This window comes from Protomyctophum bolini, assembly GCF_963924005.1.
Source record: "Protomyctophum bolini genome assembly, chromosome: 2".
Taxonomy (NCBI): Eukaryota; Metazoa; Chordata; class Actinopteri; order Myctophiformes; family Myctophidae; genus Protomyctophum; species Protomyctophum bolini.
The window spans coordinates 4,095,708-4,120,600 of NC_137863.1; the positions used below are offsets into that span (position 1 = coordinate 4,095,708).

The window sequence follows — 24,893 nt, forward strand, 5'->3', positions numbered from 1 at the left end:
CACCAGTTTTGGCTTTGGTTGCCAATTAGCCCAGTATAAAAAAGAAAGAAATGTGCATGTCATCACCTGTACACCAGATTAGAGGAATTTTCAAAATATGGATTAAAAAAAAAAAAGAATATAAAAAGAAAACTCGTCTTATCGTCCATGGCAATCAGTGCATAATAAAGGATTCAACTCGTCTTAACGTTTCTGGCACTTAAACTGTTTTAATGTGGTTGGCCACAGCTAGGGCAGCCTCGGAGACCACAGGCGTTTTGTTTACATGGCAATCAGACTATTGTTAATGTCAGTTTATTGTATGTTTCTAGAGTAACTTCTGACGTTATGTGGGTCTACGGAGTTTTACATTGTTATGTCACCATGCTGGTGCTCAAGACAAATTTCAGTGCAAACTGCATCATATCATTATATCAATCTACGGGTCTATGGGTTATCAGGACAAAATTAGCAAAGGCAGTGGAAAATAACAAGAGTCCTGACCAAGCAAATTCTGATTCATCAGAATAACGAAGCCAGATCAAACATGGTGTTACTGATATGGAGAGGAATGGAGCGTATATATAAGAGGCTTCTGGCCTTCAGTTATAGCTGTACTGAGGCAACATGGGCAAGCTTCTCATCTGCGTTGGTAAGCCGAGACATTTGTTGCGTAGTACAAATTCTCACTTTGTTTTTGAAGAGGAAATTAATTTCATATTTTCTTTAATGAAACAACCAACCCCCTCCCTCCTTCCCTCCCTCTCTCTCTCTCCATATGGCTCTTTCTACAGGACTGGCTCTCCTGCTGCACGTGCAGCTAGGTAAGACTTTGTCTCCTTGGTTTGATATACTCTCAAACACTAGAATAAAACAACAGCGACAAGACCTAACTGCGTCTCTCATTGTCTTGCAGGATCCTCCCACATCCTGTCCTGTTATTTCACCAACTGGGCCCAGCACCGTCCCGGTAGAGGGAGCATGACGCCCAAGGACATCGACCCGTGTCTCTGTGACCACCTCATCTATGCCTTCGCCGGAATGAAAGACAACATGATCACGACCACCGAGAAGGACGACGAGCAGTTCTTTGCAGAGTTCCAGGCTCTCAAGAACCAGTGAGTAGCCTACATATGCTTACGCACCCATGCACAGAGAGGAGTGTGAACTCATAGTGTTTTCTTTTCTGTCCTCCAGGAACAGTAACCTGAAGACCCTGCTGGCCATTGGTGGATGGGGCATGGGCACCTGGCCGTGAGTATTAAACAAGAGGATCAAATCCAGGAAATTAAGCAATGGGTCAAAGCTCTCTTATGACCCCCCTCTCTCTCTCCAGGTTCACACAAATGGTGTCCAGTCCTGCTAACCGCCAGACGTTCATCGGCAGCGCGATCAAGTTCCTACGTCAGTACCAGTTTGATGGTCTGGACATCGACTGGGAGTACCCCAACGGACCCACCAAGGCGCTCTTCACTGTCCTGTGTCAGGTCAGTTCTTGTTGTTAAGTCCCTGCTCAGCCTTGTCTGTGTACATCTTATGGTCTACACACAATATTTAATTATTCTCCCAGAGATACTCACAGTACAGTACAGTACAGTACAGTACAGTACAGTACAGTACAGTACCGTACAGTACAGTGTCACTTACTGGGACTGTGCTGACAGTCAGGTTGAGATTGAACTTTTGTCATCGAAATTGCTTTCCTGCTGCACTGAGCTGGGAAATAAAAAGTACAAAAACAACAATAATGAAAGACATGCATGTCACATGAGAATAGATTGCTACATTGATATGGTTGCCTAAATATTGGAACAATATGCATCGATTGGTTGGTATACAAGATCAATATAGCCATCCTTATGAATAATCGGCCTCATAGCTTTCACTACTTCCTCCCTTGTCTCTCTGCAGGAGATGGTGGCTGCCTTCGAGGCCGAAGGGAAGCAGACCAACCGTCCTCGTCTGATGCTCACCGCTGCCGTCTCTGGCGGAAAGGACACCATCGACAAAGCATACCAGATTCCCCAGCTCGGAGCGTCAGTATAGATAAACACACAAGACATTAATTAAGAACATATAATGGGATTAACCATACAAACACACCCATACAAATAAACCAGTAAAACCCTGACTCCTGACGTCCTTTTGCACAGTGTCCTGGACTACTTCCATGTGATGACCTACGACTACGAGGCTTCCAACACCCTCACAGAGAACAGCCCTCTGTTCAGTGACCCGGTTGACATGGTTTGGATGCGTAAATACTACAACGTGGTGAGTGAGGAGGTTCCATGCATCTGTACTTTTGCACATGTGTGTTGTTGTGTACGTGTAGCATTAGTGGGCCTCTGCCTGATGACCAAAAGCCTAACATCTCGAGCAAGTTGGAAATTCCCCGTTATTAGCTATTAGTGGTTGAGAAGTTGGCTTTCCACACGGGAGACCAGGGTTCGAATTCCGGGCCGTTACAAATGGTGCCATGACTCGAACCGGGTGTCCCAGTGGGAGGCTGTCAAAAGGGGGGTGAGTGTGTCTGTAGTGGCTCAGCGCTAGCCTGGATCCAGACCATATAGACCAAAAGCCAACCAAACCAAGGGGGAATTACCCTTTCGGCTAGTAGTGGTTAAGATGTTGGCTTTCCACACAGGAGACCAATTTGCTTGAATCCTGGGGCGTTGCATAATATGCATGAATGTCTGTTCATGGTAAAGAGTTCCTTGTCCATATATAGGATTATGCTATGAACTACTGGAAGAGCCAGGGCGCCCCGGCTGAGAAGCTGCTGGTTGGTTTCGCCACCTACGGCCACACCTTCGGGGTGGGTTCTGACACTGCTATTGGTGCTGCCAACAACGGACCGGGACCTGCTGGTCCCTTTACCAAGCAGACTGGATTCTGGTCCTACTATGAGGTATGAGGGTGGACATGGTGTGGAGATTTTCCTAACATTTAATGAACTAGTATATGTGCTGCCTGATATTATGCTACAGGCTGTACAGTATACATGCATGTGACGATAAAAAGAACCTTGAACACTAAACGTGAACCTGTACTTTATTCCAGATCTGTGACTTCATTAATAAAGGAGCGACCCAGGCCTGGGATTCCATCCAGGATGTGCCTTATTCCTACAACGGCCAATACTGGGTCGGATACGACAACCCCAAGAGCTACCAGATCAAGGTGCAAAATCAGTATTTAACGTTATTTGTTCAGATGTGTATATTTTTGTGTACACTGTCTTATTACTGTTTCCTGACATGCTTATTTTGTTTTTTTCCCCTCTCTACAGGTTGACTGGCTGAAGAAGAATGGTTTTGGTGGAGGTTTTGTCTGGAGTCTGGACATGGACGACTTCAGCGGCACCTTCTGTCATGCGGGAAGATACCCTCTGATCAGCACCCTGAAGACTGGCCTGGGAGCCGGAGCTGGTAACATGCTCTCTAATACACACACACACACACACACACACACACACACATACAAAACCCACACGCATTCTTCATCGTTTCTACACAGACTCAGAACATCAGAGTTACATTTATTGACGAATACAATACTTTGTCCTTAATCTTTCATGCAGACTGCAAATCCCGCCCACAACCTCTGCCGCCAGTCACCCCCACCAAGCACCCAGCTCCCCAGCCCCAACCCCAGCCCAAACCACAGCCCAAACCTCAGCCCAAACCACAGCCCAAACCTCAACCTCAGCCCAAGCCCCAGCCTAGCGGAGGATCTGGATTCTGCGCCAGCAAGGCCGGCGGTCTCTACCCAGACCCCACCGACAAGAACGCCTACTACAACTGCGCCCAGGGACGAACCTACAAAGAGAACTGCGCTGCCGGCCTCGTGTTCGACACCAGCTGCAGCTGCTGCAACTGGGCTTGAACGAACGAGGTTTCACTTCATCTTTATAGGTGTTCTTTAGGTGTATTATTGGAGCTTATTGCTGTGTAAACAGTCAGTTAATCAAAGACCACGCTGTCTTGTTGTGATGATGGAAATAAAATAAATGATGGGATTTAAAAAAACAACCAGGACTTTCTAAGTTATTGCGAAATCAGTGAGCACTTACTATGAGACCTAGCAGATCATGTCTGTGTGTCTGTCTGTCTGTCTGTCTGTCTGTCCCGCTTTTGTGCCCATATATGGAGCTGAGTGATTACGTCACCATGACTCAGCCATAACCATGTAAGGAGTCCCCAAAGCAGCTATACGTCCAAAACCCAAATATGTACGAGCTGCGTTCGCGTCCCGCGTTTGCGCGTCTTACTAGTTTATTTTCATCTGCCTTTTTCCTAATGAGTGTTATTCAATTTAGAAAAAGATCATCAGAGCGCAGAATATTGTTTTAAAACATGAGTAGCATGTGACGCACAGTCCAGCCAAGCCTATGGGTATACTGTACATACTGTATGCCGTAGGCGTGGGACGATAAGGGTTCCGCTCGATACAATATCTGTGGCGATAGTAGGCCCTCGATAATGGTAATATCACGATATTTTGATATATTGCGATTGCAAGAGATTTCAGCAATGATATACTGTATCACCATATCTGTATAACTGAAAATGACAAAATCACCATAAAAGTCATAAATGTGGAATCATGTATTTATTCCAAACTCTTACAAGATTTCTTGTGTCACAAACAAAAGTGCATGAATCCTGCCTCCTCAAAACAGTAAAACACTGACTGCAACTTTACAACTTGTCTGTCCACAACAATGGGTAGCCTACTACTACTAGTACTAACTAATCAATAATCAATATCACGATATTGGGAGGATGATACAATAACATCAGGGCATGGTACTAGACATATAGCTGAAGGTATCGAGTATGAAGTTTAAATAGCTATGGTCAAATTGACCCCTATCATAAAAGATAACATTAATAGGTAAATATAATACAATAGGTGTATACTGTAATGTATGATGGGGTACATACTGTATTTACTTAGTCAACTAAAACAGTAAAACCGCAATGGAATCAAAGCCATGTCCATTGAATGCTGTAAAACATGTCATGAAAGTTATGCAAATATCAATGCAATACACACATACGTATACTTTTTCATACAAATTGCAAAAACATAAATTAGTTTTATTTCCTCCATATGCCCATTAAGCAGCCCTGAGAAATATAACAAGTTCCTCTTTTTTACTATCTTTAACTGTATATATGGTTTTCTGTTCTCACAAACTTTTTTTTTGGGGAGCCGAACAAATAATTAGAAGAAAATATCAAAAATTATTCTTTCTAATTATTTGTTCAGACCAAAACATTAGTTTATTGTCATGATTTGTCAACTCTGTTGTATAATTCAAACGGAATGACACATTCATTACATAATCACTGCAGCCAATTTAAAAGAATAATAATAATTTGTATTATTAATTAATAATAATGAATAATAAATGACCTGCCATAAAATAGCCCTTAAAAACCCCCAGGGTGTAAAGGGGGTAAATCCGCAACATCGGAGTTGGAACCGGAGACCAATTGATCCGCTGAGCTCTGTTCAGAGGCGGGGGCAATGGGGCTCGAGAGGTTTTAATACCAGACTGTAGTTTTTCTTTTCATTGGACACTGGATGGATGTTCTAACTGTGGTTTTCCAGAGTGACGCAGATCTTCCCTGGTAACATCTTCAGAGACTGATCATCATTAAAGATGAATGGAAACAGTGTGAGGTTGAAGGTGTGTGTGAAGGTGTGTAGGTGTGTGTTAGAATCAGGATCATAGAAGGACAGCTGTCCTCTGTCCCAGTCCAGATGGACTCTGATCCTCCGGGCTCTCTCATTCACTGAGATAACGGTACTGCTCTGATAGTCATCAGACTCTGAGGAGGACCATGGGTACTGGTAGATTGCTTTGTATTCATCCGAATAGAAGTTTATAAACCAGTATCCTGCCATTATGTCTCCAGACTCATCACACACACCTACTTCCCAGTCGTCACTGTCTCCAACCTCAACATCCCAGCTGTGAGACCCTGAGTTGAAGCCCTCGGAACCCTGGACACCGCACGTTCCAGACCTCTTGTAGAGTCCAGGTAGCTGGTGGTCTTCTTCTCCACGTCTCACGCTGGTCAGATCACCGGACAGCGTGAGGTATGGACCAGCAGTGTTGGGGTCCAGGACGACAGGAGTGTAGGAGACGATGTCTTTCATCTTGTCCCAGACTCTGAAGGTCAGGTTCTTCAGGTGTTTGGCCTGGTCTATCAGCGTGGACGGCGGTGCGTCCTGCAGGGTGAGCTGGACTCCCTCCATGGTGGTCTTGTAGTTGTGCAGGAACGAGACATGGTCGTCGGCTCTCAGCTGGTCCTCGGCAGCTTGGATTGCGTCGGAGAGCGTTTCCATGTCTCTGCTAAGAGCCTCAATACTCTCCTTCATCTGTTGGCTCTTCTGAGCCTCTTCCTCCCGCAGAGCGGCCATCCTGGCCTCCTCTTCCTCCTGTAGGAACCGACGGAGATTCTCAAACTGTTCCTTGATCTGCGTCTCTGTGTTCCTGGCCTGAACCTTGATGTGACTTTCTGCCATGTCGTAATCTGTTTTAACGTAACCATACCAAATCAGTTCCCTCTTTAACACCTCCAGGGATTCCTGGACCTTCTGTTCCATAGGTCCTTGTAACATCTTCAGGTACATACCATCCTCAGCATTACGATCACCATTATAAATGCATGGAAAGAGTGTGATGCTGAAGGTGTGTGTGAAGGTGTGCAGGCGCGTCTTAGAATCGGGATCGGAGAAGGTCAGCTGTCCTCTGTCCCAGTCCAGCTGGACTCTGATCCTCCGGGCTTTCTCATTCACCGAGAGAACGGTCCGATCTTCGAAACTCTCAGGTTCTGATATGCCCTCGTCGTCAGAGACCGGTGTCTCCTCATCCTCGTCAGATCTAAGCTGTGTCGAGTACACCGCTCTGTGTTCATCCTCCTGGAACTCTAGGAACCAGGATTCACGCCCTGAGACACACACACCCACTGACCAGCGTTGATTGTGTCCGACGTGAACGTCCCAGCTGTGATACCCCGACTTGAAGCCCTTGGAACCCAGGACGTCAGCGGAACGGATGACATGCCAACCGTGGGAATCGCGGGACAGGTGAAACTCGCGGCCGGTCGGCTCCTCCTCCTGGACATCAGTCAAACTTGAAGCCATTTTGTCTGCCCCGGTCGGTCACACACCTGGTCTGGAATGTTCTCTGAGGCTGTCGTTACACCAGGGAGGAATACTAGAAGACAAAAGAGTAGATGTATAGATCTGGGTCTTTGGGGGGTTCTGGAGGGCTGTATAGATGTAGATCTGGGTCTTTGGGGGGTTCTGGAGGGCTGTAGATGTAGATCTGGGTCTTTGGGGGGTTCTGGAGGGCTGTAGATGTAGATCTGGGTCTTTGGGGGGTTCTGGAGGGCTGTGGATGTAGATCTGGGTCTTTGGGGGGTTCTGGAGGGCTGTGGATGTAGACCTGGGTCTCTTTGGGTGGTTCTGGAGGGCTGTAGATGCAGATCTGGGTCTTTGGGGGGTTCTGGAGGGCTGTGGATGTAGATCTGGGTCTTTGGGGGGTTCTGGAGGGCTGTGGATGTAGATCTGGGTCTTTGGGGGGTTCTGGAGGGCTGTGGATGTAGATCTGGGTCTTTGGGGGGTTCTGGAGGGCTGTAGATCTGGGTCTTTGGGGGGTTCTGGAGGGCTGTAGATGTAGATCTGGGTCTTTGGGGGGTTCTGGAGGGCTGTAGATGTAGATCTGGGTCTTTGGGGGGTTCTGGAGGGCTGTAGATGTAGATCTGGGTCTTTGGGGGGTTCTGGAGGGCTGTATAGATGTAGAAAAGTAGAAGTTTCTCCACAGTCTTTGATGCCGGGGAGTTCCCTCTGGCGTGGGGGAAAAGGTAACGGAATGAGACAGGGATTCTTTGAGTTTATATAATGAGGCTCCTTTTTGGGGTCCCGCCTTTAGCTGCACCCTTTATGTGAATGTGGTTCCTGAGTTAATCAGTGACCATCGTTGTGGTTTCATTGTTGATTATAGGTTACTTGTGATTAATGACTGTGTGTGTGTGTGTGTGTGTGTGTGTGTGTGTGTGTGTGTGTGTGCGCGTGCGCGTGTGCGCGTAAGAGAAGCTGTTTGATTCTCAACCCCCCAGTTTGACATGCATTAGTCTATGGACCCCCTTTTAAAGGCATTTCTATCTCTGAGACCCCCAATTGATATTGTAAAAACAATGTTAATTTAACTCTGAGTGTACAAATGGTCCATTTTGGTTCCATGTGTACACTCAGAATTACAGACCCATAAGGGTCCATTTGTACACTCTCAGAGTTACAGACCCATAAGGGTCCATTTGTACACTCTCAGAGTTACAGACCCATAAGGGTCCATTTGTACACTCTCAGAGTTACAGACCCATAAGGGTCCATTTGTACACTCTCAGAGTTACAGACCCATAAGGGTCCATTTGTACACTCTCAGAGTTACAGACCCATAAGGCTCCATTTGTACACTCTCAGAGTTACAGACCCATAAGGGTCCATTTGGTCCCTAACTATCATTTAGCTGCATAGGGACCCCCTGGAACACCCTGTAACTGTACTGAACTGTACTTTACTGTGATTCTTTTTCTGCAAACTGTGAGTACAATATCCAATCAATCAATCAATCAATCAATCAACAAAACAGATAGTGTTTTGTGTCTGTGCTGATTTCGTCGACTACCCTTTTTTCACTGACAGAAAATAAATGAAAACTCGTGTTTATAGTGTTCATAGGGTGAACTTGTTAGTGTTTAGTGTTCATAGGGTGAACTTGTTAGTGTTTAGTGTTCATAGGGTGAACTTGTTAAGGCATGCAAAAGTGTGGTTTACCTACAGTAGGACGTGTTTACCTTGCTTTACTGTAAATCGCTCTGGATTAAGAGCGTCTGCTTAAATGCCTATAAATTGTAAGTGGTGGAATGTGTAAAATCCTAACCTTTATTTGACTTACATTTGACTTTATTTGTACATGGAAATTAGAAAGTGCAACTCTGCTGCTGGTGACTGCTGATTCATCAGAATAACGAAGCCAGATCAAACATGGTGTTACTGATATGGAGAGGAATGGAGCGTATATATAACCCATTCTGAACGGGGACTCATTTTGGTGTTGGCATCATGTTATGCTTTAGCCATTGAAAAATAGCAGATCTACAAGCTCGTAGCGCGCCACCGAGTGGCGCGCTACGAGCTTGTAGGTCTGCTATTTTTGAAAAATCAAAGAGCGACTGACATTTTTAGAATCTGATCTCAGGTCAGAATGGGTTAATCAGACCAGTGTGTTGTCCAGTGGAAACCTCGTATGAATCTGATCTCAGGTCAGAATGGGATAAGAGGCTTCTGGCCTTCAGTTATAGTTGTACTGAGGCAACATGGGCAAGCTTCTCATCTGCGTTGGTAAGCTTGTTGTTTTAGAAACGAATTCTCTCATTGTTTTTTGCAGATTAACTCAACGCTAACTTTAAACGGAATCTATTCGTGTGATTAAATAAATTGTTTAACATTCTGATTCATATGAAGCTTAAAGTCTTAATTGATATATTAATACAGTTCTTTGTAAATGTCATGATAAGTATAGCGTTAAAGCTGTGGACATTATTCCAATGAGTGAAATGTAATTTTAAACCATTCTAGAGTATGTTAACTAGTATTTGCAGTGGTTGGAGGTGAAGGTCTGTCTAGCTACTCTTCCATTAAGATACAGGGCTCTATTTTCGTCACTGCCTTACGCCTTATTCCCAAACTTCTTTTCCTTTTCTTTTTTTTGTACTATTTGAAAAACATTTTTGAATAGTTGAAGCCAATCTATAAGCTCACAATCTGTCGATGCAGATCGGCTAGTTGAAAAATGTAAAATGTTTTTCAAAATAGTTAAAAGAGGCAAATAAGTTAAGGGGTAAGGATAAGGGGTATAGGCACTATTAGGCAGTGACGACAATAGAGTCATTATAGAACATGTCAGGAAGTAGGCTACATGGTTACTGGTAGGCATGTAGTAGTACGTAGCATGTAGTAGTACTGCCTGAAGCTTATAATCTCCCCATGGCCATTGGCCAAGCAGCAACAGACTGCAGCTTTACGTCCGAGTGCTTTTCCTCACTGAACTATCCGAACCCCACCTCTCTCCCTCACTGACACTGAACCATCCGAACCCCACCTCTCTCCCTCACTGACACTGAACCATCCGAACCCCACCTCTCTCCCTCACTGACACTGAACCATCCGAACCCCGCCTCTCTCCCTCACTGACACTGAACCATCCGAACCCCACCTCTCTCCCTCACTGACTCTCCGCTTTGTATCTCTCATTTTCCGCAGGGCTGGCTCTCCTGCTGCACGTGCAGCTAGGTAAGACTTTGTCCACATTATGGTGTGATACTATACTCAAAATGGCAGAATTAAATAAAGTATAACATCTCTTGTGTCTCTTAAATCCTCTCTATAGGATCCTCCGTCCTGTCCTGTTATTTCACCAACTGGGGACAGAACCGTCCCGGTAGAGGGAGCATGACGCCCAAGGACATCGACGCGTGTCTCTGTGACCACCTCATCTATGCCTTCGCCGGAATGAAAGATCACATGATCACGACCACCGCGAAGAACGACGTGCAATTCTTTGCAGAGTTCCAGGCTCTCAAGAACCAGTGAGTGGACGCATGCACGAATGCACGCACGCACGAAAAAATATGTGTGAGAAGAACGCAGAGTGTTCATTTTTTTTGTTTGCTTTTTTCAGGAATACAAACCTGAAGACCTTCTATGCCATTGGTGGATGGGGTATGGGCACCACACCGTGAGTATTAAACGGGAGGTTGAAGTGACAGGAGCCTCAGGAATGGGAAAAAAGCCTTTTTGTGACTCTCTCTCTCCCCACCCCTAACCCCCCCAGGTTCGTGAACATGGTGGGCAGCGCTGCTACCCGTCAGATCTTCATCAACAGCGTGATCACGTTCCTGCGTCAGTACGAGTTTGACGGTCTGGACATCGACTGGGAGTACCCAGCTGGAAATACCGTGGAGCTCTTCACTGTCCTGTGCCAGGTCAGGCTTAAGTGTATATGATAGTAGTACACATGATGATCACAACTGTATATATTTAAGTGTATATGATAGTAGTACACATGATGATCACAACTGTATATTTAAGTGTATATGATAGTAGTACACATGATGATCACAACTGTATATTTAAGTGTATATGATAGTAGTACACATGATGATCACAACTGTATATTGGCCTATACACTTCATCGTTTTTGAAAATACTTCCAATAATTCCACGAAGTCCAGAGCAGCCCTGTTGGAAGAGCACAAGTCAGAACAAGTTCGTTAAGGAGAGATGTTCTCTGATGCCACTGTCCTGAAATAGAAAAACCTCCTGGCTTTTTTCCGTGGGAAGGCCGCATGCACCCACCCAGCCTTCCTTCCCGTCTGGGAGCAATAAGGAACATGAGAGCAACAATAACACATAGAAGTAATTAAGAAGTAAGAGGTATTAATGAAGCCATCCTTGAGGATAATACAGACACCATCACCGTTCTCCGTCTCTCTCTCTCTCTCTCTCTCTCTCTCTGCAGGAGATGGTGGCTGCCTTCGAGGCTGAAGGTACACAGACCAACCGTCCTCGTCTGATGCTCTCCGCTGCCCTCGCTGGTGGGAGGATGAACATCGACTCTGCGTACAAGGGCCAGGTTCCCAAGCTCGGAGCGTCAGTATATAGATATAACACTACAGACACACATTATACAACAGGAAGCAATCCGATTGGTTGAATCTGCCTTCTAGCCGTGCTTCAAACCAGCATCATGGAACGTGATTGTTCTCCCAGAGCGCAGCAGACTGGGTGGCTAGGCTAGCTATTTTCTTGGGACATTTGTGATCGCAGTGGCTACACATCTTAGTTTTAAGGGTAACTGTTGTATAATAATATTACACTTCTGCACAGAACTCGCCTTCGGCTCATTCTTGCAGCAACGCAGGCGTGCCATGCATTAATGACAGTAACGCACACCCTCTCGTGTAATATTGCTTAATTAATCACTAGTACCAGTACCAAGCATCAATATACACACACATAGCGGAAACACATCAATAAACCGGCAGAACCTTGACCGCGGCGGGTGTTCTTTCATTTCACCAGCGTCCTGGACTACATGCATGTGATGACGTACGACTACCAGAGTGGAGACACCCTCACAGAGAACAGCCCTCTGTTCAAGGACCCCGTCGACAAAGGATGGTACCGTGAATACTACAACGTGGTGAGTGAGGAGCTTCCTATATCGTGGTACTGTATGTATATCATGGATGAATATCTATCTGCACTCTATAGCAGTGGTTCCCAAAGTGGGGTCCGGCCGGGGACCCCCAGGCGTCCTTGAGGGAGTTCCCAGGGGGTCCCCAGCTTAAATGATAGTTTGGAACCAAAATATAAATGCCATTAAATGGAGGTCCGTAGACTAATGCATGTGAAACCAGGGGGTCTTTGAAATTAAACGGGCTGAGAATCACTGCTAGAGCCGTAGAAATCTTCTCTTATGGGGGGTCCCTGGCATATGTTTTCAAATGGGGGGTCCGCGGGCTAATTAGTGTCAATTTGGGGGTCCTTGACGTGAACAAGTTTGTGAACCACTGCTCTATATAATTTAAAGAATGGCCTGATGTCCATATATAGGCCTGGACTATGAACTACTACAAGAGCCTGGGCGCCCCCGCTGAGAAGCTGCTTGTTGGTTTCGCCACCTACGGTCACAACTTTGGCATTTCCGGCGGCCAAACGGCCATTGGTTCTTACGACGCTGGCCCTGGACCCCGTGGACCGTACACCCTAAACACTGGATTCTGGTCCTACTATGAGGTATTTATTTGAAATACTATTTTTCACTATGTTTCCCAGTTATGACATTATTGATAATGTTCTGCAAATCAATGCAAAAGGGGTAAAGCGGCTAAGTGGTCTCAGCTGCGTGCGTAATTCATTTCCCTATTTGTATTCAGACTCATTTAATTTACTTCCACACTGTTGAGGAAGAGTACAAGAACTTCACGGTTTTGTCATGATGCTACAGGCTGTATTGTGCATGCATGGTCAATACAATAAAGCACCGTTAATCTTAAATCTAAATCTCTTCGTGTCAGATCTGCGACTTCATTAATACTGGGGCCACTCAGGCCTGGGATGCCGTCCAGGATGTTCCTTATGCCTACAACCTCAAGAGCAGTATCTGGGTTGGATACGACGACCCTAAGAGCTACGCCATCAAGGTACATGACATTTGTAGCCAGACTCATCTATACCGTCTACTGTTTCAGCACTTGTTTTTAACCACTCGGTCCGTCTACACTCTACACTCTACAGGCTGACTGGCTGAAGAAGAATGGTTTCGGCGGAGGTTTTGTCTGGAGTCTGGACATGGACGACTTCACCGGCACCTTCTGTCACGCTGGAAAGTTCCCTCTGATCAGCGCGCTCAAGACTGGCCTGGGAGCCGGAGCTGGTAAACATGCACTCTCTCACCCTCACGCACACATCGTACAAATGAACCAAATGCATGCTTTAACCCATTCTGAACGGGAACCCATTTTGGTGTTTAGCATCACGTTATGCTTTAGCTATTGAAAAATAGCAGATCTAGAAGCTCATATCGCGCCACCGAGTGGCGCGATATGAGCTTGTAGGTCTGCTATTTTTGAAAAATCGAAGAGCGACTGACATTTTTAGAATCTGATCTCAGGTCAGAATGGGTTAATCAGACCAGTGTGTGTCCAGTGGAAACTTCGTATGAATCTGATCTCAGGTCAGAATGGGTTAACGTTTCTACAAATAAAAGACTCCATCGGAGATGCATCTCCTGACATACGTATATCTCCATTTTGTCCCCTATAACTTTAATGCAGGTTGCACATCTCGCCAGCAACCTCTGCCACCATTCCCCAAGCCTCAGCCTCAGCCTCAGCCACAGCCTCAGCCCAAACCTCAGCCCAAACCTCAGCCCCAGCCCCAGCCCAAACCTCAGCCCCAGCCCCAGCCCCATCCTAATGGGGGATCTGGATTCTGCGCCGGCAAGGCCGGAGGACTCTACCCAAACCCCACCAACAAGAACGCCTACTACCAGTGCTCCCAGGGACGTACCTACCAGCAGCACTGCGCTGCTGGCCTCGTGTTCGACACCAGCTGCAACTGCTGCAACTGGGCTTGAACGAGGTCACGGTTCAACGTTGTCTTAATTAAGGGTTGTTCAGTAGGTGTATTGGAGGTGGGCAACCCAAGACCATGCAGTCTTATAAATAAACTAAATTATGGGATTCAAAACAACCAGGACTGTTTCTTATCTGCCTTTTTCTGCATCCAGTCGTTATGTCTCAACTTGATTGTTAGTACATTCTGAAAACGTTCAAACAGCACAAATGTGTTTTTATTGCAATAAAAACAGATCACCATCTTTCTTATACATATTCTCACGTACACATCAGACATCACATCGGTCAATGAAGGTGGCAGACATGAGTGTACAAAATGCATGAGATATGAGAGAGAAATACATAGTGTAGCCTACACAAGAATAGTATAAAAAACAACTTGTATTAAACCCCTAGAAAGACCACACATAACAAAAACAAACAACAAACTAAATGTATTTCTAAAGTAATTATCTATCTATCTATCTATCTATCTATCTGTCTTCTATCGATAGGTTTGCAATATTAACAACACTCAATAAAATATATATCACTACTGATGATGTTTGACGACTATTTCTATGTATGTAGCCTATGTGTAAATCGCTCTGGAAGCTATGCTATAATAGTTCAGCCATTGTGCTTTTAATGATAACAGTTTTATTTTTTTCCCCCTTTAAAGTTCTTTCCTCCCTTAGGGTAGGCCTACTTAAAATAATAATAATACTTATAATAATTATATTAATGATAAATTAATAGAAAGCCCAACAATCTGTATGCCTACATATTTACTGCTTCTATATTTTTATTATTATTATTATTATTATTATTATTATTATATGAATGATAAATTAATAGAAATCCCAAAACATCTGTAGGTCTACATATTTACTGCTTCTATATTATTATTATTATTATTATATTAATGATAAATTAATAGAAAGCCCAACAATCTGTATGCCTACATATTTACTGCTTCTATATTATTATTATTATTATTATTATTATTTATTGGCTCGCTCCGCTCTATGCTCGCTCCACATGGGACTTCCGGGACTGGGGAGGGGAAGTGACGTTACACCCATGCGTTGAAGAAGAAGAAGAAGTAGGAAAAGTTGTTTTCAGGTGTATGTTTACTGTTTAAGGTGAGTTTTTATTATGTATTGCTTTTTTAATAATCGAATCATGCCCGTTCACACGGGTAGATTAAACGATGCGGTCTACCATTCGTTGTCAATGGAAGCCAGCGAAATCACGTTGATAGACGGAACAATGCATGTAGGCATGTAGCTAGCCAAAACGCGTTATTGCATCATTTTATCTGCCCGTGTGAACGTGCCATTGTTGATGTTATTGTAGCGATCCCAGGAACCGGAGGCAGAGACGTAGAGACATGCATACCATGTATGCATTATGTGCAAGCAAGCACCCAAACACTACGTCCATACAAAAACACAATACAATACAGGAACAGATCGACATGGTACAGGGGACAGAACAACGGCAAGTGAAGTGAGAAATGACACCGGTGATAAATACTAAATAGTGCTGATAGTTAGTTACTCATGATTACAGATTTGAGTTGTTTTTAGCCACCTTTTCAGGTTGAATTTGAAGGTCAGATAGTTGGAGGTCTCTCTTAATTCTGTAGGGAGACTGTTCCAGTGATGGGAGGCTCTAACAGAGAAGACTGTTTTACCAAACACACTACGTCTGATTGGCACTTTACAGTCCCCTCTGGTAGTTGGCTAGTTGCCCTTGTTGTACGTTCTGTCACCACTGTCCGTTCGATCTATGAACTGTTTCAGTGGTGGAGGTGCAAGTCCATTTAAGATCTTAAAAACGAGGCAGGCATCTGCAAAGTGTTTAAAGCCGTCAGAATTAAATAAGTTGTACTTTTGTACTATATGGCAATGGTGGTAACGGTTGGGCTTTTGATCCAGTGTTTTTAATGTCTGTTTGTAAAGTGATTCTATGGGTTTTAAAGTTGTCTGATTTGTCTGTGACCAGGTTGTGAAACAGTAGGTTGTGTGTGAAAAGATCATAGCATGCATGAAGAGTTTGGCTGCATCTGTTGTTAGATATGGTCTTGTGTGTCTGAAATTGGACAAATTGAATTTGATTTTATTGGCTACATTTTTAACATGCTTTTTAAATGTCAAGTTTGAGTCTAGTGTAATTCCAAGATATTTAAATTCTGATACTACCTGAATACTACTACCTTCAATAAGAATGTCAGTGTCAGGGTCGTCAAAAAGTGAATGAAGATGGCGGAGACTTTGTGTTTGTGACCCTAAAAATATAATTTAAATAACTATTTTGGCATCTGCCACTTGAATTAAGGTGACTTTATTGATTGACATCAAGGGCCTCTCGTCTCGATCACCTCATTTTTTTTTGCTCAAACCCAATTACCACAATGCAATACTTTGTTTTCAAGAGTGTTATTGCTCACAATCGTCAGTAGAAATACAATTTACAAAGTTATGCAAAAGAGGTTAGAGCAGTGGTTCCCAAACCTTTTCATGTAAAGAACCCCCAAATCGACACTAATTAGCCCGTGGACCCCCATTTGAAATAACATGCCAGGGACCCCCATAAGAGAAGTTTTTACGGCTCTAGTAGTGATTCTCAACCTGTTTAATTTCAAGGACCCCCAGTTTGACATGCATTAGTCTACGGAACCAAATGGACCCTGACGGGTCCATTTCGTTCCATTTGTGTAGACTCTGAGTTACAGACCCATAATGGTCCATTTGGGTCCAAACTATAATTTAGCTGGGGACCCCCTGGAACTCCCTCAGGTACCCCTGGGGTCCCTGGACCCTACTTTTGGAACCACTAGGTTAGATAGAGGTATATATTACCTCATGTTGAACTTGCTTACGGTAAATTGCTCTGGAAACCATTTACAATTCCTAAATTGAAAATTGAGTCATTCGTTCATTGTAATTCATTGTAATTCAAATCTTATCAAGATTGTCAGAGCCAAAATACATATTTTTTGTATAAATATACATTACCGGTACATAGTTATTTAGGAATACAGTATAATATAGTGTAGTTATGTATGTTAATTTCCTCTCTCTCTCTGTCCCCCCCCCCCCCCACAGTGAAGCTGAAGCACATTGAAAGAGTAGGTTATATTATAACGTAGTCTACTATACAGATTGGAGAAATGTACATTATAATCCTTACAATGTTTAATTAGTGCTGCTTTCCCTTTAAATAATAATTGTAGAAATGCCATCTAACTGCAGGACCTGCCCCCACTGCAAGGCAAACATGCAAAACGGTAGGTAATATATACAGTACCGTAGTCCTTTAGCATATACTGCATTTGAAATAGAATTTGACAGTACGTTTTCTTTAATAAATCACATCCCATTATAGCTAAAAGGGGATATTGAGTCTGTTAACCCATTCTGACCTGAGATCAGATTAAAAAAATGTCTTCTACATCCTGACAGTTTTCTGAAAAAGCTATGTTTCTATGTCAGTCGAGCTTTAGCTCGTCAATTTTGATTGATTGATTGAAATCTTTATTAACAGTTTGCAGAATTACAGTACATTTCAAGCACAAACTCAATACAAAGACTGTTAACTGTGAGTGGACGACCCAATTAAGCCTTACACTTGTTTACAACAGGGTCCACATTGTTCAATTCATCAAAACATTTAGAGACAAACAATAGACACTTCTATGTAGTTAAAGAACAGAACAGGAATTCATCATATAGGAAGCGAAAAGGGAAAAAAAGTATATATACAGTGAGGGGAACAGGGGGATAAAAGAAAAGAAAACGAAAGACAGAGTGTAGGGCGCCTGCACACAACACCATGCGTTGATGCCATGTGTGCATATGTGCAGGCACCCAACACCACGTCCATACAAAAACATAGTACAATCCATAGTACAAAGACAGAGTGTAGGGCGCCTGCACACAACACCATGCGTTGATGCCATGTGTGCATATGTGCAGGCACCCAACACCACGTCCATACAAAAACATAGTACAATCCAGATACAAATTCAGCTTTTACAGAGGCCAGTTTCGAATTGCAGCCATCCGTAGGTGCCCTTTGAGAGCAGTTTTGAAGGAGCCAAGGGATTCACATGTCTTAATGACTGTTGGTAGGGCGTTCCACATTTTGGTCGCATAGGAGCGAAAATAATTTAGTCCCTTGTTTGTGCCGAATCTGGGTTGTACATGGTTTGTTGCACTCCCTCTGGTGTTGTGGGTGTGGACTTCGTTTACATTAAGGAAGTATTTAGACAGGTACATGGGTATCTTGGTGGTGTATCTAATCTTGTGGACCAGACCCATTGCAAGATGCTGTACTCTGTCGTCGACCCTAAGCCATCCCAGCCTGTCAAAGTGGGCAGGGGTGAGGTGGGTTCTGGGGGTGAGGCCAAGTAGGAGCCTGACCAGTTTGTTTTGGGAGGTCTGGAGCCTTGTTTTAAGGGCCTTTGAGGTGCTGTGGTACCAGGAGGTGGATGCATAGTCAAAGAAACCTTGTACAAGGGCTCCTGTTAAGGTCTTCAAGGTGTTTTTGTCGACCAGTGAGGAGATCCTGTAGAGGAATCTTGTTCTTTGATTGACTTTTTTGATTACGTTGGTGGCCATCTTATCACCGGAAAGATTGGCCTCCAGGATGGAACCTAGGTAGGTAATTTGATCCTTCCGTGTGATAATATCATCACCAACTCTAACCAAGAAGCCATCTGCCTTTTTGAGATTACTATTTGATCCGAAGAGAATGGATTCAGTTTTTCCCAGGTGTAAGGATAGTTTGTTATCAGCGAGCCAGGTGCAGATTCTACCGAGTTCAGAGCTGAGGGTCTTTTCAACCTGCAGTTTGTTCCTGTCCGAGACCAGCAGTGCTGAGTCGTCTGCGAACAGGAACAAGTTGCAGTCACAAGCTGAAGTCATGTCGTTTACATATATTAGTACAGTAAAGGCCCTAGTATGCTTCCTTGTGGGACGCCACAGCTCACTGGGAGGGGGGGGGACAGTGTTCCGTTCACTTCCACCATCTGTTCTCTCCCCTCCAGGTAGGATTGCATCCAGCTCACTGATGTGCTATCAAAACCAATAGCTTTAAGCTTGTTAACCAGTATGGAGTGGTTCACGGTGTCAAAAGCCTTTTGGAGGTCCAGCATGACCATGCCGCAGTATTTTCCAGCATCCACCTCGTGTTTGATGTGGTCGCTCAAATAGAGAAGGCATGTGTCAGTGGAGTGGGATGTTCTGAAACCAGATTGGAACTCGTACAACAATTTATTAGTGGCAAGATACTTTTCAACCTGTTCATAGACTATTTTTTCCATCACTTTCGAGATGGAGCTTAGAATAGAAATAGGGCGGTAGTTGCCGGGTTCTAATTTGCTCCCTTTTTTGTACAGGGGGGTTACTTTGGCCAGTTTAAAATCTCTGGGGACCTGTCCTTGTTTGATGGAGAGGTTAACTATGTGGGTGATGACTGGAGCTATGGAAATGGCTGAGTCTCTGAGAAATTTGGAGGGAATATTGTCATGGCCAGTGGCCTTGTGGGGTTGGAGGGCACTCAGTTTCTTAAGTACCTCCTCAGTTGTTACCATTGTCATTTTAAAATCATCTTTACAAACACCTAGGTTTTTGTAGAAGCCTTTGATGTGCTCTACACCAAAACGCCCAGAGTGGGAGGGCAGTTTGTTAACCAGCATTGTTGCAATGTTTGTAAAGAAGATGTTCAAGTGATTGGCTACATCAACCTTGTCAGTGATGAGGGTGTTATTTGATTTGATGTTTATGTTAGTAAACCTGGTTTTAAGTTTCTGACCACAGCCTAGTTGGTTGTTTAGTAGCTTCCAGAGCTCCCGAGGATTGTTTTTGATTTCCTCGGCTTTATCATTGATAAAGTTACTTTTGGCTGATTTGGTCATGGCAATAACACCGTTTCTTAGCTTGTTACATTGGGTTTTAAGGATGCACAGTTTGGTTTGGAGATCACTGTCGAAGCGCTTAGCTAGCTTGGACTTGCATTTAAGAAGTTCAGAGCATTTGTTGTCTCTGGCTTTCATTGCAGTCAGTATGTCCGAATTCATCCATGGCTCCGAGCGGGTTTTGACCCTGATGGTTCTCAGAGGAGCCATGTTGTTTAGTACTGTTGTAAATTTGGTTTTAAAGCCAAGCCATGCTTCTTCGACTAGTGAGCTCCTGAGCACATCGGACCAATCCAGTCTCTCCAGTTCTAGGTTAAAGGCCTCACTAGAGTAGGTTTTGAGGTCCCTAGATATGACTGTTTTGTGACAGTCAAATTTTAGTTTCTGTATTTTGCGGGTACAGAAAATCATAAAATGATCACTGAGCCCACATACAATAACCCCTTTCTTGGAGATTCTGGATTTGTCCGAGGTCAGAATGAGATCAATGACAGTTTGAGTAGAATCACACACTCTTGTGGGTTGGGTAATTAGCTGGCTGAAACCATGCAGATCACAGAGCCGACTAAACGATTTAAACACAGGCACTTCCTTACGATGCATGTCCGTATTCCAGTCGCCAATCAGGATTTTCTCTACAGATTCCTCCCCAGCTAAGCACCCCTCAAGAATATCATAGAACCCGTGCTGATCAGGCGGTCTATAGACGGTGCCAACTAGTACTGATTTAGCATTTTTGAAAATTAATTCAACCCACACAGTTTCAATTTCATCATGCTGTAATTCAGTACGAGTAACATATTCAGTGTCTTTGTGAATATACATGCACACGCCACCACCATGCCTGTTTCTGTCGTTCCTAATGACAGTATAGTTTTCTATTTCTATCTCTGGGTCCTTAGTGGACTCGTCAAGCTTAGTTTCAGAAAAACACAGGATGTTTGCCTTACCGTTTTGAAATAGATGTCTGATCTCTGCCAGTTTGCGACTGAGGCTATTCACATTCAAATGAAACAGATGAAGGCCGTTGGTTTCGACGATTGTGTTAATTTCGTCGGTGTTGAAATAGTCTGAGGTGTGAATGTGGATGGGCGGTGGAATTTCCGTGGCTGAGGTGTGAGTGGGGAGGGGCGGTGGAATGTCAATGCCATTGTCCTCAGTAGTCCTGGATTGACTGTGCATGTCAGGACATGTCCTGCACATGTCAATGCCATTGTCCTCAGTAGTCCTGGATTGACTGTGCATGTCAGGACATGTCCTGCACATGTCAATGCCATTGTCCTCAGTAGTCCTGGATTGACTGTGCATGTCAGGACATGTCCTGCACATGTCAATGCCATTGTCCTCAGTAGTCCTGGATTGACTGGGGGTGTGGGGGAGGGGGGGGTGTTCCTCGGTTTCGATCACAGCCGGGTTGGTTTCAGCAAACATAACGCCCGCGGTGAAATAAGGGGGTCCGCTGGCGTTGGTTGTATGCTGTGGGGGAGAGGCTGGAGAGCGTTCCCAGGCTGATCTTGGAGTTGCGTCCGTGGTCAAGTCCATGGAGGCGGCGCTCTGGAAGCCGTGGCGCGTTGCGATGGAAACGGCTGTGGCTTGCGGAAGTACCTCTTGCTGTAGGAGCAGTCTCGCTTGTGAGACCGCTTGTGATCGTGTAACCGGTCCAGGATTGAAATGAATGTCTCCCGATAGCAACAGGCATAAAATAATCACAGTTCTGCGATCCATTTTGCCAGTCGGGGGCTTGTACTTGCGATTCGGGTTCGCTGTTAACAGGCCATGAATCGCCGCCGACCCAAAAGAAATGTGTTTGCATTCCAACCCATTTAGGAGGAAATAGTCGCTGTGAAACTCAAACTCCTCTGCTTCGTTTCCGTATCGTTCCATCTCTTCTTGGTGTAAACTCCATGTTGAATTAAAGCATGCGTCCGTAATCCATAGGATGAAGAATAGGTAAAAGGCGGAACAAGTTGAAAACATAGCTACCGGTTCTTGGTTGGAGAGAGCTCCTGGGAATGCGACTGCTCAGGTCGAATGCTAGGCTGACTGCTAAAGCATAACATAATGGTAAAGTAAAACTACCTCAAATTTGTACTTACTGTAAGTACATCACTTGAGTAAATGTATACTTAGTTACTTTACACCAGTGGTTCTCAAAGTGTGGTCCGGGGACCCCCAGGGGTCCTTGAGAGGTTTCCAGGAGGTCCCACTGCAAGATGTTCCATATTTTATACGTTGGTTAGTCATAAATAGTCACCGTGTGTGTGTGTGTGTCAGTCAGGAGAACATCAGTCTATCAGATGTCAGGGTGGTGTTGGCTGGAGGGAAGCAGGCTGAGAGGAACAGAGCTGGAAACAAGATTCTGCAGCAGTCTGTGTTTACAGTAACTCAAGTCCACGGGTGAGTCCATGTACTTTTTTTTTGCATTGTAATCCCCATAGGGGATGTCAACGTCATCCCAGCCGATTCACTCATATGGTAAAACTTTCACTAGAAACAGACTGTATCATTATATGAGTGACTGACTGTCGCCGAGACAGCTTGTTTATTTTGGGAACGCTTATAATATGAAACGATTTCAAGATGAGCCCATGTTATTCTCCATAGAGACATTACTTCTGTGAACCAGGGGATGAGCGAGTGACGCCAGGACTTCGGCGCTCTATAGAGCCTCCCCCTTTCAGAAAAACGAGTGGCCCAGGAAATGAAACCCCAATGCATTCTCCCATCGGCACTTCTAATATAATTTATTTAAAGACGGTTACGCCGCGGACAAAGCCAACTCCGACATGAAAATGTTTGAGAGCCACTGGTTTAAACCAGGGGGGCAGTCAGACGGATATTTTGTGAAGCCACTAAGGAAATGAAAGTTCATATAATGGCCTGTTGTGGCGCTGTCATTGGGCTCAAAAAAACCCATAGCCCCATAGAAGTCCATGTATTTGGGCCCAACTTCACCTAGACTGTATTACCTTAATAAACATGGTCATGAATACTTTTTGCTTCCAGTCACTAGTTTAAAGTCTCATTTCTAATGTCATAATATTCTTTTTGGAAAATGATGGTCCCATTTATAAAAAAAATTACCATAAAGTCGTGCATGTTCTGAGGGGCGTGGCTACCGTTACAGTCTATGAACGGGATCCCCCACCCACTCGAGTCAAAATAAAAACCAACGAAGAAGAAGGGGGAAGTCCCGCCTCGTTGTCTGGGCCAGCCAATGGGCCAGCTGGCCTGAACTGGGCCAAAACGGATCTAGAAAGATGGCGACTTCCATTGCAAGGACTGACAGGCTTCATTTTACGTTCACGTTAGACCCGCGGAACGCTTTGTCCATATTTTTTACAGTCTATGGTTTAAACATTAGTTCTCTGTGTGTGTGTGTGTGTGTGTGTGTGTGTGTGTGTGTGTGTGTAGGAGGCGTGTCTCCGCGGCATCAAGGAGGTGATCTCTGCGTGGATTGGTCAGAGTGTGTACCATGTGGTCTGGCTCAACTGTAAGGCTGCGTACGGATATGAATACCTGTTCACCAGTCTGGGAGACGCCTTCAACACACAGGTAGCACGCACGCACGAATGCAAAATTCATCAATATAAATCAAAAGTACCTCTAGTCTAGAACAAAAGCCACATCAAATATGACGTAAAACCTTAAAGGACCACTTCACCACTTTTCAACCTATCTTCATATAATAGTAGGCCTGTCAAAAAAAATCGATTCGAGTTAGAATCGCGATTCTAATGCTGTCTGATTCAGAATCGATTCTCATTTTCAAAAAATCGATTTTTCAAAAAAAAAGAAAAAGCCTGCCAATTGTATTTATTTTACACCTGTTTTAATACTAATGTATTGTTCTGGTATTGAGTGAGAAGAGATTTTGTAACTTTTGTACTGGTTCAAATTTGTGCAAGCTAAATACATGAGACATGTTCTTACTCTTGGATTTAACCTTTGTGTGTTTAAATCATTCAGTTGATAAAACCTTTACAATTATACAAGCTTTTTACTAAATGTACTCTGCTTTCATGCCAGAAGACTGGAGTAGATCATGCTAAAATTCAATTTAATTGTTTTTAATAAAATAAAATAAACTGCTTTAGAATCGAAAAAAATCTTTTTTGAATCGAGAATCGGAAAAATCGAAAAGATCGTTTTTGAATCGAATCGTCACCCCAAGAATCGGAATCAAATCGAATCGTGGGACACCTAAAGATTCGCAGCCCTATATAATAGGTCCTCAATAATAATCATGATAAAATGGCAAGATTTTCTTCTACTCAGTCTGTGTCTCATAGGAGGGCTGTGGGCAGTTTAGAAACCGTCTTCCAGTGACATCATCATTAGGCAGATTTCTTTTAAACAAGATCTTTTTACAAAAATGTTTAGATTTTCATTATCGTGAGAACGATGGCTTCCATTTTCGCATTGCAACTTTTCAGGACTAGAAAGCCTGCAGTTTCTAGAAAAGTAGAAAAGAATCGTGCCATTTTATCATGATTATTGGTGAGGACCTATTATATGAAGATTAGTGGTGCGCCGATCCGATACTCATATCGGAGATCGGCGCCGATCCGACCTAAAATTCTAGATCGGTTATCGGTGGCAATGGGCCGATCCATTATCCGATCCAGATGCCGCTCCGTTCTCCCGTTGGAACTTGAGACATGCTCCCAGCGCCCAGCGCACAGTCAAACAGCCCCCTCCCTCAGCCCCCTCCCTCCTGAGCCTTGAAGGAGCTGCGCTCACAGTCACAGCTGACAGTCACAGCTCACTGCGCTCAGTAC

At 44.2% G+C, this 24,893-nt stretch overlaps 2 protein-coding genes across 2 annotated transcripts; both read left to right on the top strand.

Moving 5' to 3' along the window:
• Positions 1-409: 409 nt before the first annotated feature.
• On the top strand, positions 410-3,912 carry LOC308329345 (acidic mammalian chitinase-like). Its single transcript, XM_080783603.1, has 10 exons — positions 410-803; positions 896-1,097; positions 1,177-1,233; positions 1,316-1,466; positions 1,891-2,015; positions 2,133-2,253; positions 2,711-2,890; positions 3,043-3,162; positions 3,272-3,410; positions 3,563-3,912. The coding sequence occupies exons 1-10, from the start codon at positions 758-760 to the stop codon at positions 3,865-3,867; spliced, it is 1,446 nt and encodes a 481-aa protein (XP_080639729.1). The 5' UTR covers positions 410-757; the 3' UTR covers positions 3,868-3,912.
• Positions 3,913-9,380: 5,468 nt separating this feature from the next.
• LOC308326328 (acidic mammalian chitinase-like) lies at positions 9,381-14,273 on the top strand (the record flags this gene model as incomplete). Its single annotated transcript, XM_080779132.1, has 11 exons — positions 9,381-9,405; positions 10,327-10,356; positions 10,454-10,652; positions 10,745-10,801; positions 10,898-11,048; positions 11,585-11,715; positions 12,148-12,268; positions 12,682-12,864; positions 13,146-13,271; positions 13,366-13,504; positions 13,905-14,273. 11 exons carry the CDS (start codon positions 9,381-9,383, stop codon positions 14,204-14,206), a joined length of 1,464 nt encoding a protein of 487 aa, XP_080635258.1. The 3' UTR covers positions 14,207-14,273.
• Between the last annotated feature and the right edge of the window lie 10,620 nt (positions 14,274-24,893).